At 40.3% G+C, this 18,854-nt stretch overlaps 1 protein-coding gene across 1 annotated transcript in view; it reads right to left on the bottom strand.

Moving 5' to 3' along the window:
* pdhx (pyruvate dehydrogenase complex component X) overlaps positions 1-14,918 on the bottom strand; it is a 28,473-nt gene extending 13,555 nt beyond the window's left edge. Inside the window, exons 1-5 of the mRNA XM_080475261.1 lie at positions 14,745-14,918; positions 10,918-11,001; positions 8,800-8,900; positions 3,643-3,839; positions 2,038-2,136 (exon numbers count right to left, since the gene is read on the bottom strand). Coding sequence (XP_080331387.1) covers positions 2,038-2,136; positions 3,643-3,839; positions 8,800-8,900; positions 10,918-11,001; positions 14,745-14,880 — 617 coding nt within the window. The 5' untranslated portion in view covers positions 14,881-14,918. The remainder of the gene's footprint in view (positions 1-2,037; positions 2,137-3,642; positions 3,840-8,799; positions 8,901-10,917; positions 11,002-14,744) is intronic.
* Between the last annotated feature and the right edge of the window lie 3,936 nt (positions 14,919-18,854).

The raw sequence follows: 18,854 nt of genomic DNA on the forward strand, positions 1-18,854 counted from the left end.
AAACCTTACACCTCTATAAGGAATAAGCCAACTGTGGCTTAAATATTTAATATCTATTTGAAATTGGTCATTAACACTATGGACAGGATACGCAGAAATACACTCATGCCCCATTTTGATTATGTAACATGTGATGATCTCATCTCCATGTTACGTGACCTGTTATTCATGCCCGATATAGAGGGGGGGCCTTACTGAACAGAGGATGGGAGGCGTTCCTTCCAATGGTTTCAGGCTAATCTGATGTGCTCTAGGACACAGCAAGATAAAGTGGGCCTGTTATGCCCCCTAATGAAGTTCCAAAGCCTGCGTGAAACTATTTGTCACAAGCAAAAGAAAATATTTTCATGAAGCATATGCAATTGTCTGATTGGGTAGATTACTAATTTAGTTTTTGAGATTTCAGTCAGTGAAATTAAAATAAACAACACAAAAGTCGAAATATCAAAAATAGTCGAGCCACAAGGAATAAACTAAAACAATTGAAAATTCAATTAAGTCACAATCCCACCAGTCAGCTTTGTGGCCAAGCAAATGACGTCATAATTTAGTAATTACTCTTATTGGTAACCCAGAAGATAAACGGTTTATTCTGTTTTCCCACAAAATCTTGATATTAATAAACCAAGAAACGCCAACTTTAAATCCTGAATTACAAAATCTCTTGAAAATAAACCTCTGTATCACAGATATTTTCTGACCAGCACAATTTCCAGTTCATGGAAGTCTTCTTGCAAGCAGACTTCATTTATTTCTTCCTCCCCACTTTTCTTTCCGCAGCATAAGCCATTTCTTTCTGAAGACTGAGTTAATTAGCCAGCCCAAGTGTCAGCAAGTGAATTAGCTGGCAAACCATTCATGCAAATCTGGAGTCCAACAGTGGGTTTAAGTGACAGTATCCGAGCAGACCTGCCAAATTGTGGGAATATAATTAAAACGGCAATGTTAATTAAACAATTTCAACATCGAAACTAGAAAAGCGCATTGGCCCCAATGAGCCACACAAAACGCTAAAATTGATGAACCTAGATGATTATGAGCAGGTTTATTCTAAAGAGAAAGAAATGCTGAACATGTAAACTGCATCCTCCATAACTGTGACAGTCAGGGCACTTTCATAAACTGTTTTTAAACTTGCCATTTCCTTTTGCAATAAACTGGTGAATCAGTGGGTATATGAGGGATGCATGTAGCAGTAAATTTCAATGAGCCTGATTAGGAGAGGTGATTTTCAACACCTACATGATGATCAGTGATGTGAGGAGTCCCCTAAAGCCAGAACAGGAATCCCTTCGCAGTCGCTTTTTGTACAGTGCTAGATTTTAAAAACTTCATGAGTATTTCTCTTACTGTCTAACGCTATCCTGAAAGCACACAGCCTATGTTCCTATGGCCACCAGTGTGTCCTGGATACTGGGTTGCTATGGTGACAGAAGTTTCTTAATGAGATTTCCCAGCAGGGTGTTCGGTGGAGTAACAAGAGCATTCAATCAGGTCCCCACTGATGGCAGGTAGTCATTACAACCAGTGTGTGTGTGTGTGTGTGTGTGTGTGTGTGTGTGTGTGTGTGTGTGTGTGTGTGTGTGTGTGTGTGTGTGTGTGTGTGTGTGTGTGTGTGTGCGTGTGTGTGTGTGTGTGTCCATGCATGTGTGTTGACAGCTTTCTGTGGTGTGAATCGGCCACTTGACAGGATTCAGAAACATTTGGAATGTAACCACCTATTTTTTCACTTATGACATCACACCGTGTCACACCGTCAGTCTGTCAGTCTGTCAATCTGTCAATCTGTCAGTCTGTCGGTCTGTCAGTCTGTGGTGGACCAAAACAACATCAAATCGGGATTAGATCAGAAGGAAAGTCTTTTTTTTCTCCTCTTTAAATCAGAGAAAATGGGAAAATTCCTTTCTTATTGATTCTTGATCTGTTACTTTCATTTGAATGGTGAATCAAGAAGTGATAGTTCGAGCTTTAAAAACATGTGTTTTAAATCCTATGAATTAATATTTCATCTATCACACATCACGTCATACTACTCACTCCTTAGTAATGAGTCCTCTCGGTCCAGTGGGTGTGGCCAATTTGGGATCAATGCCATGGGTGTCCAAAATGTGCCTGGCTGCTGGACTCAGACGTAACCTGAACAAGAAAGAGATGTCGCCGTTTAAAACAGAACTGAAAGGTTAAATCTTACTATTGATGATTAAAAAACAGATAGATATACCTAATAAATGGACACGTGAATATCACAATAAAAGGAACTGTTACGTACTGTACTGTTAAGTAGCGCTGCCCCTGTGCTTCGGAAAGATCACAAAAGCTTCTATTTCAAAGTGAGTTTTCCTCAGCCTTAAGACTATGAAGAGTTTAACATGACAGCGGACTACACTCTGTGGTGGCATGGAAGTTGTGTGGTTTAGGCTTATGCATATTCACAGTTGTCCATGTAGGAGGCATCTCAAACCAATTGAAACAGGCCAACTGGTCATATATCTTGGAAGATGTTCCACAAGAAATCACTGAGCAAACATACGGCCCAACACAGAAAGGCCAACTCCTCAGGTGTGGACGTAGCTGTCTTTATTTATTGAGGAACAGTCACGCTCCTTTAAGACAGCAATAGAGAGCAGATGGATTGTGAGAAGGGTAAACGAGCGGAAAGTGGAATGGAAGTGGAAACCCCTCTCAACAAAGGAGGACGTTTGACACCACAGTCTCAACCCCATTGAGAACTTTGTACTTAATCTCTGTCAAACAAATTAAATAAGTTAGCTTCAAACGGCCATGGTCAACCACAAGGGACCTGCTTTAAACCCCATGTGACCTCATGTGACTCCTACAATCACACTGAAGGTCATTAAAACCCGACAGAGTATAAGCGAACACACCATATGTGTGTATGGCCTTTATAGAAAGCATCAATACAGATGCACTAGTTCATTAGCATATGACACCATGGTTGAAAGACAAAAAAAAAAAAAAGACTTTATATACCTGAACTTTCCAAAATCTAGTTAGATGAGCCAGCCAAGTCAAGAGACCAGCATGAACTGATGAAGAGACTAGGATAAAGGATGACATGTCTTCAAAGACATATGACCGAGTTCAAGTGACCTGATTCAATTTGCTTTGAGGTGGTTTAGGTCCTATCAATGTGACATAACACAGTGTTTCACACACCTTTGTAACCCAGTCCTTCAACGCTAAATGCAAATGTCCACAGGAATCAATAACTGGTGCTTATTCCTTATTTTTACATATTACCACTGTATAAGTGCAAAATGTACCTTCTTTATAGCTTGAGTTGAGCCATTCTTAAATTGGAATACATTCACCAAACGACAATAGTAAACAAGTACAAAACTTAAGACATGTTGACGATAATATGAGATAAAAAAAAAATACAGTAAAAGTTTAATATCTTCCCACCTTCCATCTTTGCCATGATGAAGTTGATGTTGCCAAAATGCAAATTTGAATTACCTCGGCATAAGATGCTTGCATAACAAATAGTTTTTGGGTGGCAGCTACTTTGCTTTGTCAACAAATATACAATGTAAGCAGAAGCAGAATCTCACACATTTTCTAAGGTTAACACATAGACTTGATGGCTCCAATCCAAGCCATAAAAATTAGGGCACTCACGGTCCTGATGTGGCTGGTTGAGGTGGGGGCGGCGGAGAGGGAGCAGCAGGGGCAGCGGCTGAATGTGTCACAGGTGGAGCTGCAGCTGGAGGTGCAGCATCTGGAGCAGGGATCTCAACCTGCTTCCAGTCCTGCCCTTCCTCCACCATGAGGGCAATCAAAGTTCCAAGGCGCACGTTGCGACTGCCCTCCTCCATCTGTGGAGAGGATGAGAGAAGCATTCTCATTGTGCAGAGAAACGTTTGCAAAACTGGTTTAATTATTGCATAATTGCAACTGAGATCGCTGAAGTTTAAGGTGAAGAACTCTCGAAGTAGAATTTTGCAGCCCTGAACAAAAACAGATCTAAGAAAAGTGACATTGCGGTTGAGTAAATAACTTGTCGTGATTAAACAAACAGCGACAAAATTCGTATTGACATGATCATTTCATTTTCTGACTGTCTCAAAAAATCTGACAGCTCTGGAATAGGTTCCCGGAGTATGCGGGATGTCTTATTATACTGCTCAAACTTGTCAACCATTGATTCACTATCTTGTTATGAAGTAATCCAAATCTACTGCAAAAGCTTCTGCTACTCTTCCCCGAGCTCCACGAGGTGTTGCTCCTCACATATTGATCAGTTTAAATGAAAGGCCTGGCACAACAGAGGGCTGGGCTGCAATTCATCACTTTTCAAAAGGTATCCCCTATCCCCTTCATGAGCCGCCTCTTACAGCCGCAGCTCAATACGGCGAGAAGGAGAAGAGGCGGGGGAGCAGCGAGCCGTGCTGTTGTATTCAACCACCCCACATCATCACTGATCAGTCCAAAGAGGATAATCTGCAATTCTAAGTGACTTACCAAGTAGGAAAACACTCCTCGATTAGGCGATACAATTTTGAAGGGGTAACTGTAAAACCACAGTAGTGAATATACTCCTCCAGGCTACACCCTCCCTCCAGAAGCCTTACAAAATCAAAAGCAGCAGTCCAATAATCACATCCAGTAAACTGGAAAGAACAGCGGAGTATATGAACACCTGCGCTCACTAGGAAATAGAGCTGAACTTCAATGTATTCTGTACTCCTATTCTGTGCTGCTTCAGTTCAGTGCAGATCACACTGTCCAGGAAGAAGGTCGCAGTGACAAAAACATCATGATGAGTCACCTACTACCTCTGACATGCAGAGCACAGTTCGTGCCAACTTCTGAACTTTCCTCAGGCGGTTTAGTAAATATCAAATCTGCATCCCAATGATACCAGAGCTCCACAGCTGTGACGTAAAGCAGATCCACTAAAAAGAACTGTTTATGTACAATCTAAAATATGTTTGTATATTGGTCAAAATACACAAAAAATGTGAAAAGAAAGAACAATTGAGGTTTACTGTATCGACAAACTGTGTGTAACCACAGCCTGTGTATGAAGCCCCAGAAGTGAAGAAAGTCTGTCAACTCCCTCGCTTGCTCCACCATTTAGTGAATGTGTGCTCATACACGCGATTCAGAGATTTTCCCTTCATGACGTCAACTGGGGAAATGACCACTCCCTCTGGCAGTGGATACTCACTTTGACCCTCCCTCTGGTCGATGAGCGCTGCCCTTTCAAATTACAAGAGCGTGCCATTTTTTCCTCCTCGCAAACACTACCGGAAAACAGACATGGAGTAGGCATGGACAAAGCTCATGAGCATTTAAAGGTACAAACATAGAAACAGCCTGTTCTCTGTAGAGCTCACTAAACAAACTTTTAGACTGGCTGAAATTCAGGACAAAGGCTGGGTTTGGGACAATGGACTTTGAAGACAATGTTGTTGGACGTTTGACAACTATGTGAAATAGTTAAAAAACTGTATAATATGGGACTTTTCAATTATTTTTTTAAATAAATCTCATTTTACCGTTTTACATTTTCTCAGGGGATGACTAAGTCATGTTGTTTATGTTTAGTATCTGTACAGCATCACTCAGAAGGAAGTAATGAATCAATGCAACTATACAGGCCTTTCTAAGGCGACAGGAGACCATCTATATTGACAAATATTAAAAAAAACAAAGAATTGTGGTAATTAGAGATAACAAAACAGTTTGAAGCATTTTAAGTAGGATACATTTTTTTGTCAGATAAAACACCTCAAATCCATAACCTTGTACAAATACATCGTACAAACCATACCCAGTATGGACCGCTACATAAACAGGTGACTAGTACACATAAGTGGTGTGGGGCTCAACACTGCCATCAGATGGATAGAGAAAACAGAAGCCTCTAGGGAATGTAAACTATATTTACACTTTTGTTTGGGCTTGTTGAAAATAGGCAGTTTTCCACAAAGATGGATTGGCCTCTGTCCAAACAGCTCTTGTTGTCAGGAAATAAAAGGCTTGCAGCATTTTGTTTTTATTTTTACTGTCACAGTGTCAAACATTTAATAATTAATGCCGTTACATGCCTATTCACAGATGAACTGTGAAAGAAAAGTCAGTGCAATCTCAGAACATGTGGTGTCACTCTTGTCTCATCATTCCATCAACAAAGATGACTTTTCCACTACAATTTTAATAACATAACATGAACTATCCTTTAATCACAGTTTGGAATTGAGTGCCCTTTAAAGGGTTAATAATTCTTACAAACCTCACAAGGTTCTTTAGAGTGCTCTCTCGAGCCTGTCTGCAATCCACAAGGTTTAACCTTCTTGTAACCAAGCTGTTGTTCGACAGTAAAACACACCCGCTGAGAGGAAATGTCGTTCTGTTACAAAAAGATTAAGCTTGGCAGTAGTTATCGGGCATTTTATCTTGTAGCGGTAAAACTTGAGATTAAGATTTCTTAAAAAAAATGAGAACTTCAGCTTAATCAGCCAGTTTTTTTTAAAGTTGCATGTGCAGAAAGCACAGCCACAGCACAGAGAGCTCAGATCGCAATAACCTGATATTGCAGCGTATGAACATGCTTGTTTGTAAAAGGAAGATGGATTTAGACAAGATATACACAAGAAAAGAAAAAAAGCTTGTTTAGAGAGTCAGGTTTGTCTGTGATCAATGGGGCACGGCAGCTACTGCTCAAACAAGATTACAGCTACATCCTCAGTCTGCCTGCCTGCCCAAAGTCATTTCTCAGAAATAAAATCACAAAGACACACAACTGAAGAAGGAGCTCAGGACTCTGGATGGCTTTGCAACCATATACAGGCACTGCATTCAAAACATTGACCAACCACATTAGAGAGGGTTTATTCTCCTTTATTTTATTTCTGTATCTTGTGTTTTACTCTCCAGTGCTTCATTTTTTATTTTTTTTTATGGTTTGTTGAAATCTGTTAAATACCAAACAATTTTCTCACTACAATTAATTCACTGGAGCTCTTTGCCAACAGCTTAAAGGCGATATAGGTCATATAAAACTAATTTGGTGAGGAATTCTGGAGCAGACAGAAGACACTGGTCTCCTGGCAATTTCAACCTCAATGTTCCCCACAAGGTTAGAAAGTGATTTGTACTGAAGATTGATTTAGAGGACACATAGCTGGTGTTTAGTTCGTTGAATAGATTGCTTGGCTGACGGTGTGTGGAGATGGAAAGAGCAGGAGGGGATAAGTGGAAAACTGACAGGTAAGTGCTGCAGAATGTGCTGGACAACTTCATAAATTTCTGTGTCTCCATTTATCTTTTCTGCCGTTTGCTAATGCTCTCAATCACCCCTACTGATTCACTTTCAACTGCTGTCTGATACCGACCGATTTATATCAAGACCAGTGTGGTTCACTCCATGCTCATTAGATTTCTTGTTTACATATACATGGACACAAGAGCCATGAGCATCTGTGTACCTATAAAAGCGTCATTTCTTATGGCCTGTGATTGATTGTACATGGGGCATATTTTTAAATTGAAGCGCTCGGGTCAGGGTGAAGTAATGCCGGAAGAGCATGACGAGATGCTGTGATCTGTATTGATGTTTCCTGCGCTCCAACACCTAACCTCCACACGCAATATAAGCAGGCTCCATCCCCACTTCTCTCACCCCGAGAGGACATGGTTGGAAATTGGTCAAGGGCCATAACTGGACTGGACCCCTATAAATATCCCCTGTGGGGCACAAGTCCCATGTCCAGTGCGACCTGTCCAGGCATTCGACCACAGGCAGGTAATTATAGTCGCCTCTAAATTAGAAACCTACTGGGTGCTTGGAGAGCCACAATTACACCAGAGTGCTAATGTACTCAGACTCTGACAGAGGGGATGCCACATCTGCCACACCATGTGTGCAAATCTCTGAAATACTGCCAATGTCTGCAGTTTTTCCTATTAACTAGACACACACTCTGTGTTACACACGGACAGAGAAAGAGCTAGGGGGCTTATCTAATGCAGACCATCTTTCTTTGCCAGCGAAAGCCCCTACCCCCCAATTCCTGGGTGGTTGCTATGGAAACTACCTCATCCTCAACAGTAGCCAAGAAATAAAGGGAGTGAGAGAATGTGAAGGAAAAGGAGTGAAAGACATAGAAACTACACAACAGCCTGCATTGATATTACTCCCAGCGTATCTGTGTGGTAGAAGATTCCCTCTTTATGATGTGAGGCAAAGGTTTGTGCTCTTGTGGTTTTTAATTCATTCACAGATACAGAAGCTCCTGACAGGCATTGCGCAGTTCTAAAAAAAAAAAAAGAGCAGCAATAAAGTAAACTCATAAAGTCAGACTATTAATCTCTGTTTAACCCCACTTTACATGCTGTAATTGGTCAAGAGTGGGCAAGAAAAGGCTAAACAAGATGGATAATTGTCATCCTGTTCAGGATGACAAGCATGTGGTGGAGCACTGATGAAAGACAACTCGTCGCCTGGTCGTTGGCAGCACATTAAAAATTCAAACAACAAACAGCACACTAGGGGATGGAAAACAGAAATATTTGTCAGCGAAGGCACCCCATCAAAGTGTTGCTGTCACTGTATCGGGAAAGCTGATTTATCAAGCATAGCCAATTAGAACGGGTAATGAAGAAACCCTTAAAGACCCACTAATGTTAGCAGGATGATATTCCTCTGCAAATAGAACCAGACTAAAGAGTATAACTAAGCTGAAAACTGCAATACAATTACACCAAAGTAAAACTGTCGTATGTAGTTATATTGTGCTCCTCTTGATTTGTGTGTTGATGCTCTCTCACCAATATCTTTGCCACGACGCCATCCTCATTGGATTCCATGGTAACCACAGCCTTATCGGTCTCAATCTCACAGAGGGCATCGCCTGCTGCCACAGGCTCACCTGAGGAAAGACAAAACCCTTCTGAGAACTTTTACACCTCTCTGGGCATTCAATTCCCAAACAATCTTCCCATTGTCAGTTTCTTCAGAAAAAAAAACGGATTCTAATCACCAGTGGCGATGCAGAGACTTAGAACACATTAGTACCCATAAATATGAAAGAGCTCTACTGAAAGGACAAAAAGGCTGTACAGGAGAAATATCTGCCCTGGCTTTGGCTCACATGCCAAATGAGGGGCCCTATCAATTTTTAATGGGAAAGACTTCAAGATATGGAAATGTGGCACTTCTGATAGAAAGCAAGATCTTTTCCAATCCTGAGACTCCCAGCAGGTTTCCAGCAGTCCACTTCATAAAAGCCCAGGAATATATTATCATGTGATTAGGAAGATAACAATTAGACGCTGCTGGTTCAGTTCTTTTATCGGCATTTATCCTCTTGCATATGCAACAGCTCGTAAAACAACTACAAAAGGTCCTTAAAATGAGAGATACATTAAATTACACGGATACTGATACCTTTTTGGAAATGGAAAGAGAACAAGAATAGCAACACAATTATCAATGAATAGCTTTGGAATCAATAACAAATACTTGATAACGTTCAGGCCTGCAGCATGTTTGGTCGATAGATTTAACAGAGCCGGCAAAGATGAAGCAGATGATGATTTAATCCTCTTTGTGGCACATGTCCAGGTGTTCACATGTAAAAAGAAAATAGGGTATGTGAGAAAAGGGGTCAAGGGTTATCCAGACCTGACATTGGGTCACATTTCTTGGGGCAGAAAAACCTTTTAGAGGCACACCAGCCGGACATGGAGCCCAGATGAGGGGAATCAAGGACAGTGGTAAGACGGAAATAGAAACAATTGAGTTTGTAGGATTTGTTCCAAGTGAAAAGTAAAAATAAATAAAATAGTGGGTTAAGGGACAGGCAGTTATGGATAGGTGGGGGAGGTCTGAGAGAGTGAGAGAGAGAGTGTGAGAGAGAGAGAGGTGATGCTGGAAGAGTGGAGGAGGAGATTGGATTCATATGAGGCTTTAACACTGCGTGACCCCAGGGGTTGGGTGTGATGTACAATATTAAAGATTAAACAGATGACCCCACCAGGCAGGCTCTTATATGTCAGCGATATCAAAATGCAATATACATGACAACAAATAAATACGAAAAATACAGCTGTGTTTATGTGTATTGCATACCCTTGACTACGTGATTGCTTTAATTTGGGGCTGAGAAAACAAAGAAGGGACACTCTGTTAGTGTAATCATTTGAGAGAAATGCACCACTCCCTTAATCTCTAATCTAAAACTTTGGATGAGAATAATCTATTTAACTGCACAAATAATGTGTTCAGACAAAAGTATTCCTCCAATACAAATAAGAAGCTTTGCACATTTTACTGTCAGAGCAAACTCATGGTGTTCTGTAAATTCATTCTCTACATGTTTTTCTTGCCACTGTGAATTTGTTTGTCCTTTCTCTCCTTTCTCACCAGCGCACACATCCACATTGAAGTCACAGGAGCACATGGCAACACATCGGCACAGCCAATCAGGATTCCGCCTGCGGCTCCTGATGAATGAGCATGTAGCCCAGGCGTGGGGCTGAGCAGAGTTGCTAAGCAGTGACAAATAGTGACTGCTGTGAACCTTGAGACAATTAGCCACCAGAGACCCTCAGGTGCTTCACTTCTCAGACCTTTACCTGACATACCAAAGGGATGTCATTAAGATAATGATTAGTGCTGCTGCTGATAGATGATCGGGGGGGAAAAAAAACACCAATTGGTGACGCGTTAATTTTGATGTGCAGATGCAGAGGCTGCATATATGCAGACAGTAAATGAGCAGTAAGGCGCCAGAAGGAGGAAAATTACAAGTAAACCGAGCCATTGGCTCCTGTGGGTAAGACATAACAAGAAGTACTTTAGCAGATTAGTTAAAAGGCATCCGGGTGAAAATGTGGTATTGTAGCCTATCTGTGGGAGCAATATGTTATCATGTTTTCATTTACCTTCCTTTACCAGCCATTTGACTATGTTTCCCTCCTCCATGGTGGGGGAAAGAGCCGGCATTTGCACTTTGAGTGGGCTGACACCTGGAGGACACAAAGAGAACAACATATATACTGTATATATATATATATATATATATATATATATCAAATGGAGACAGTAGCACAAGCAATAAATAAGCTTAAAAGTAGAGTATTTCCATAAAAATACCATTCCGAAGCCATGAGGCCTTTCCACTTCCAGTGTGATATTTAGATGCGAATATACATCATGCAATAAGTTTGGGAGTAGCAGTGTTTGGCTACAAGGCCTTGGGGCGGGGCAGCAGCATGATCAACTCACAGGAAGAGACAGTGTCGCTATGAAAGAGGGGCTCGGGACAGGCTACTTATGTGATCGTAATCCCAGCTGACACCACCACCACCAGGGGCCGTACAAGCACCCATATTCTCACGGGGCATGGAGCCACCATCAAAACCCCCTGCCGTCACTTTGAAGGCCAGAGCTCATCTAGCTCACAGCATCGTGTTGGACCCTACATCTCCAGACGGCCACAAAAAGCACAAATCCAAACCGTGGAGGCATTGTTTGTTTTCCACACTCGCCTGCAGCCCTGCTGAAAAAAGAGCAGTCGGAGAAAATGCACTGACGTGACACATCGCAGAGGGAATACCCCTTTGCTCTGTGTATTCTTCATGATCAGTGAACTGCACATATGCTGCAAATGTGTAATACTTTGTGTACAAATAGTATATGTGATATATAAACTGTAGGCAGAAATTTTTTAAAAATAAAGCAGAGAAAGGGGACGAGTGAATATGTATGAGTGCAATATGATCCATGATTCATTTTCAGACGTGACGACAACCGCTAAATCGGAACTAATATAATCGAGTTCTTAACATGTGATCCTACTTGTACACATATAGAACATAGTAAACTGTGAACACAATGTTCACAGCAATTTCAAGCCATCAGCATGTTTTTCTGTGAAAATCACTTTCAATTATGACATACTAGCACATGTTCATGAGAAGGTTCTCCTCATGATGGTTTGGGGCCAATACAATTCCACAACACGATACAATTTTTGTTGTTGTTGTTTTTTCCTGCTTGTTCCTATTTAAGAGACCATGCATTTTTTCCTTTCTTCATATCAAATCAACTTGTACTAAAATGTACACATATTCTCTGGCTCAACTTTATGCTGCTGCCATCTGCTGGATATTTGACAATGTCGCAAAATGTGTATATACTGTAGGTAAGACTTAAAAGTTTTACTTTTCTCAATTTGTGTTTTATTTGTCTTTACAAGACGCCCCTCCAATGTCACCTCTGACTGTGGGTCTCTGTACAGCAATGTTTATTTTTAATCCTAGTCCTCTACTATGCTGTCCAGACATTTTAGACCTATTCCCGCTGCAATACAGCTCACACAGTGGGTCATTGTCAGGCCTTTGCAGAGCTTGATAATGAGGGCTGCAAACTGTCAAGCTTTGGAGGATGGTCACACAAGGATGGACGTTAAAAATGGACTTTCATTGACACCAAGAAATCGTCTTTCCACTTGTTACATGATATAATCAGGTTTGTACATATGTGACATTACATTATAGAGCCTAGGAGACCACTGGTCAATACATTTTACTATGTATTCTAACATACAGTACCTAGAGGTAATCTTTATTGCACAGGCAAACCGCTAAACCACAATAAAGCTGTGGCTCAGTTGGTAGAGTGGTTGTCTCTCAATCGCAAGGTTGCAGCTTCGATTCCCCATTTTCCCCTGTCGAAGTGTGCTTAAGCAAGACAGGAACCCCAAATTGCTTTGGAGGGCAGCTAAAGTGAATGTGATTAACAGTGTAAAGGGCTTTGGGCACCGCTCAAGAGGTGGAAAAATGCTTAATAAGTGAGATCCATTTATCATGTGGTCAAATGCGACACTTGGCTAAAATTATCGTCCTGCATATGTGTATTGTCTGCAAGCCATTTTAACATTTTGAATAATCACAGGAATGTTCAAGTATAATAATTAAGTCTGTGTATGAGTGGATGGTTTTAATCATCAGTGCATGTCTTGTAGTGTAAATCCCCTGCCTGTGCATTTTTTCACTCGTTGTAAAGCTTACAATAGAGCCATTAGTGGTACATTAATCTGCAAAAATGTGTACTTGAACAGCTACACAAAAGTAATAAAAAGTCTAAATGTATTGTTCCATTTGCTCACGGTCCTCCTCAATATAATTATTATAATTTTTTTAATTGTACTGTATCCCCTTGGGGACATTCATTTACCCAAATGACTGATCGGTAGGCAGCCACACAAAGCAGCGCTCGGGGGGGAGCCGAGGGTCTTGCATGTTTTTAGGACCGTGGGAAGAAACCAGAGTACCCAGGAGCAAACTCACAGTGAGAACATGCAAACTCAATACCGAAAGACCCCGGGCAGTATTTGAACCCACGACCTTCTTACTGTGAGGTAAGAGTGCTAACCACTGTGCCTTTTAGTTTTTGTTTTTACTTTCAGCACAAATTACTCTCTCGTGTTTTATCATTCTATGGTAAATACTGAATTCTTTAGTTTGCAGAATAATCTGGCTCAAAATGATTCTTATTTATTTGTAATTTGCTGTTTTTTTCCAACAATGGCACTGCTTTTACTGCTGCAGTCCCATAACAGCCTCATTTAATGAGAAAACTGTGAATAATGGAACAACTACTGATGGAATTAGAAGCACCAGATTTTCCCCACCAGTTACTTTCTGCAATGAACAGCTTATTCAGATATAAATAGCTTAAATGTTAAAGAAAACACACTTCCGTGGACTGCAGTAACAAGGTCTGACTGACTTTCTTTTCTCGTCACTTCTAGTTGACACTGACAGAAGACAACCTGGGGTCAAGGAAAGCTATAGATAAATTATTCCGAAGTAATACATGTGCAACAAGACAGTTAAAAAAATGTTGCTGCTCTTAAGCTGATGCAGTGTTAAGAGAGGATGGATGATACATAACAGCATCCAACCACTGAAACTGTGATTGAGATGGAGGATGTATAGAAAACGGATTAATGGATAGATGCAGGTTGCTGTAAAGAAACAACAAATAAACCAACTATGACAAGCACACCTCAATTATTTCTCTCTGTGCACCATGCAGGGTATCCAGTTGTAAACAAATGGGGTCAAATAATAAATGATATATAGATGACATTTGAGTCACTGCTGCTCTCAATTTATTGTATATTATTTCAGACTTTGACTGGCATCATGAGTATACATATTTCAGTCCAATACTTGTTAAAAGAAAGCTCCATTATTATTGGTCTGCGATGTATCCATTTATTTATTCATTTTAAAAACAACATCTCATTACGCACCCAAAAAGTTAAGTTAATAACATAAAACTTTGCCTTATTGCGGTAGATAAAAGACATTCTGATATCACTTAAATACCAAACCTTGTTTGGACATTACTTGATTACATTACTTACTCTGATAGAGCTTTAAATAACTTGATCTCATTTCTTGAAACTTTTATTCTTAACTAGCCAGCATTCTATGTGTTTGTACTATACACACTGTAAGGTGCAGCAGTAATGGAGCTCTGAGTCCAGTCAGTGAAAGATATCGGATACCCTAAGGTTCCCTGGCTTGTTAACGAGGTTTAACCTGGATGTTACTTGTTTTCGTGATTTTAAATTGGAGCCAAATAAGAAATGACTGCGACAGTGATAAAATAAAAGGCGAATGACGAAAACGAATGTCAGAGGTTCGATGCTAAGAAAGGACATCAACCAGCGCCGCGTCGGCCTGTAATTACTCACCGAGTATCCACGGCGACTGAAAGAAGTGCCTGACATGCTCCTGCCATGGGTGAGCTGCCCATAAACATTTATTTAAACTGGACAACCTGAGCCCAAATAAAATCCCCTGACGACCGAGAAGCAAGGAGGCCGCCATGTTGTCGTCCTCCGTCGGTAGCACGTGTCTTCATGAATGCCTGACCATAAATCAAAAGAGATGGAAAAGAAGGAATATACTGTGTGAAATTAAATAGTTTTCAAAAGAAATGCATTATAAATGATATTATAATTTTTCACGTATATTGCGTGATGGTGTATATTATTTATAGATATTAACAAGCAGGCACAAAAGCGTCGACCTCTTTAATGTGTGTAAGTCAAAACATGTTGTGTTCTACTGCCCTCTGCTGGGAAGAGTGGTAAAACCATGTTTCCAGGTTTACGTGAGGCTAAATCAACACTTATGAATTGGCGAGTTGAAGGAAATTAAATCAGGCTGCTTCACCTTCCTTTTCTTTTCTTTCTTTTTTTTTTTTAAAGTAATGTGTTGTCTTTTAAGATGGAAGTAAAATTCAGGGTTTTGGGGTGCTAATAGTTTTATTAGAATCGTTTTCAAGAATTATATTTTACTACTGTGTAAATAAAAGTCACACCATTTAATCTACTTGGCTAATTTTAAAATGGTGGGTCATTTCGGAGTACAGCCAAAGTTTTAATTTGTATAGGCAAGGCATTCATTTATTCATATAACACCAGTCAGATACAAGGCAATTCACAGTGATTTACAGGGAAATAAAAGAAATGCATTAAAACAAGGTGATTAAGAAATGCATAAAAGGAGACAAAATCAAGTAAAAGCTTCATTACGATAAAGGTAATAAAATAAGGGAAATCTGTTGTTTAGAGGAAAGCCTGAGACAATAATAGTGTTTTAAGGACTGAGTTAATAGAAGGGAGCGTGTCAGAAGTTTTGGGAGTTTGGAACTGAAAGCTGCTTCACTTTGTTTCTTCTGACTCTGTGAATACTTAGTAAAACACCTCCTGAGGACCTCAGGGGGTCTGGATGTTTCATATTGAACAAGTAAATGTGAGATGAATTTAGGTCTGAGACCATTCAACACTTTATAGACAAGAAATAAGATTTTGAAGTCAGTCTGTTGACACACAGACAGCCAGTGCAGATTTTAATGTGTAATGTGCTCCACCCTCTTTGCGTTAGTGAGAACTCTGGATGACCTGCTGTTGTCTAACAAGTTTCATTACAAGTTTTATTCCAATATAATATGTATATGTTCCATGGTGAAAATAATCAAATCGACACAATCGGAAATCATTCGCACTTTGGGGTAGTTACAGTTTGATTAAAACTGTTTTAAAGAATCTCATTTCACTACTATGTATATACAAATCACACTATGTAATCTGCTTGACTCATTTTAAATGTGTGGGTCATTTGTGAGTACAGGCACACTTTTGATTTGTATACATACCTTTCATCTGTATTTGCACATCAAAAAAGGTTTTTTTCTAAGACAGAGATTTGAACTCTACATCTCTCTTTTTTTTTTACATAATTTCTCTATATGTTTTTATGCGATGGCATTTAAACACAAATACTTCAGATGATTAAACTGGATCAAATAATGATGCAGATGATAAACATCCAGTGATAAAAAAAAAAAAGAAAAAAAAAAGAGCGGTGATACTTTTACTTGTAATTGAGTTTAATCCAAGCAATGCAATGATAGTTTGATCTTGGTCCAAACTTTCTGTGACCTTTCCTCCTTATTATCGTCCGGCCTTGGATTTAAAAAAAAGGTTTGTCGGCTGATTCACGCAGCACAATTAGTCCTTTTAACTAGCTTGTTGTCAAAACCAAAAGTGCTTCAAGACGGATTTGTGGAACCATATTAATTCTTAAATGTGAGTCACTAAAGGTAAGTCAGAACAAGTAGACTTTATTGTGTGGCTTTACAGTCCCACCTGTGCTTGTGTGCGGCTCAAATGTTCATTTGAGTGAAGTAGTCACTCGAGCAGGACAGTCCCATGTTGAAGGACACAGTAGCACAAGGAGCATGTTCTTGTCTGTGGGGAATGTTTCATGTCATCACCCTAACGATCAATAAAAAAAACCAACATAGGTAGTCTTCCTCTGACTGCTCGGTAAATGCACTGCATTGTGTTATTTTCCATGTTTGTTTTGTGATTTGTAATGTATTTAAAACAACTCTGACAGACTGTTTATTAGAATATAAAAATCCTACATTTAAAGTGTGTGTGTGAATGACAATGTCTGGAAATACCCCCCCCCCCCAACAACAACAAAAAAAAAAAGCATTTGTCAGAAATCCAAAAATCTGAACAGGAAATTGGCTTCGGAACAATGTCCCGTGACAAAACATCGATGCATTGGTAAGAACACTTCCTCTTGTTGTGGTTTTCACAGAGAAATGTATTAAATACCTTTCAATAAATCACACTTCCCCATCAGTTGTTTATGTAGTCGTCTTCACCTGAGGATAATGGTTTTTGTTTTACAAAAAAATCCGAATGAGGCGACTGATTCTCCACCGTTGTCTCTCCGGCGCTGCATTTTGCTCTGCTAAAATCATTAAGCATTGTGCCGTTTTGCAGAAATGAACTGAGACTGAGCCCTGCCCTACCAAAACCCTCTAAAAAAGTAAAACTGCATCAGTGACAAAGCTTTAATCTGCCCAGCTCACAGTTTGGGCTGAATGCCTCACAGGTCCATTTGGGTGTGAAGAGAGAATGATAAGGGACCCTGATAAGCTGGGCCAGTGTATCTGCTGAGGGAACACAATAGCCCCACTGAGCAGACGTAGGCACAGACACAAAATCCCGTCTGGCTCTTCATGCCCATGCTCTGGTCTATCTTTTATCACTTCCCTGTTCTTCCTCCAGCATCTATCTGATTGAATTAATGTTCTCCCGTTTAAATAATAAAATAGCCCCGGCGTAGCTTATTCAAATTTGAACATCATTTTCCCACAATGAGAGATAAAGGCACTCGTGAGCAGGTATTGCATGTTGTGTTCCCCCCCCAAAGAAAGTCAGGCTTTGTTTCATCAGAGCAATGTAGTGTAACAACAAAGCCCAGAGATCATTTGTCCAACGCAAGCGTTTTGTTGCCAGACGGTCGTCTGCACCATTCTTTTTTCTGAGTTAATTTGCAATGAAAGGAGTCACTGTCAACCTGAGACAAGACGACTCGCAATCTTTCACAGTTGTACATGAGTCGCCTTTGTCCCCAAGATCTATTACAACTGGTTTGGTCACATGTTTGTGAGCTTTGCCATCAGTGCCTGCTGGCAAGGCTCTTCATTCAATACGTGTTTTGCTGGTTTAACGTTGTTTTCGAGTAAACCTCAGTCTCCGACTCGCAACTCCTCGAATGTCACAAAGCAGAGAATCGCACAACCTCCTCACGTGCCGAATCAGATGTGTTTGAGCCCAATGATTCCTTTCTGAAAGTCAAAGGGCAATGTGTGCTCTCGCAAACTGGAGGTAAAGCCGGAGCGGGCCCCCTCCAGATAGTGGTCTGTTAGGAAAATGAAGCCCTCGTCTGCAGAGGTTGGATGAGACGAGATCTCTCTGCCTAACTGTTCATTCATCCTCAGCCAGTCGCATCAATATTTCTGTGTATCACAGCTCACGGCAGCATTCGCATTACTCCAAAGTGAAGGTCAGATTTGAGATTTTCATGTCTCTTTATGCCTCTAATGATTAGATGGAACCTGTCTGTAATTTTTCACTCTCTCCTTTTGTCCTTCACAACTTTACTGTTCGCAGAGCTTGAAGAGTCACTTATGAACCAATCGAATACAATAAAACATACACGTTATATAAGAAATATTTTTGTTTTTGAGAAGCACTTTGCTTCAAAATCATAGTTGTTGTTTTTTTTATCGTTAAAACGTCCATCTTCCATGCTGCTTCTTCTCATTCAGGGTTGCATAAGTCTGAGGTTGAGCCCAGCTGGGTGAAGGGAGGATACACTTGTCAAACCTAGGGGCAATTCAGAATCACTAGTTAGCTTTAAATGTATGTTTTTGGACTGTGATAGAAAACCAGAGGACACAGAGGAAACCCACATCGGGGGAAAACGTACAA

Source organism: Lipophrys pholis (assembly GCF_963383615.2).
Source record: "Lipophrys pholis genome assembly, chromosome: 11".
Classification (NCBI taxonomy): domain Eukaryota; kingdom Metazoa; phylum Chordata; class Actinopteri; order Blenniiformes; family Blenniidae; genus Lipophrys; species Lipophrys pholis.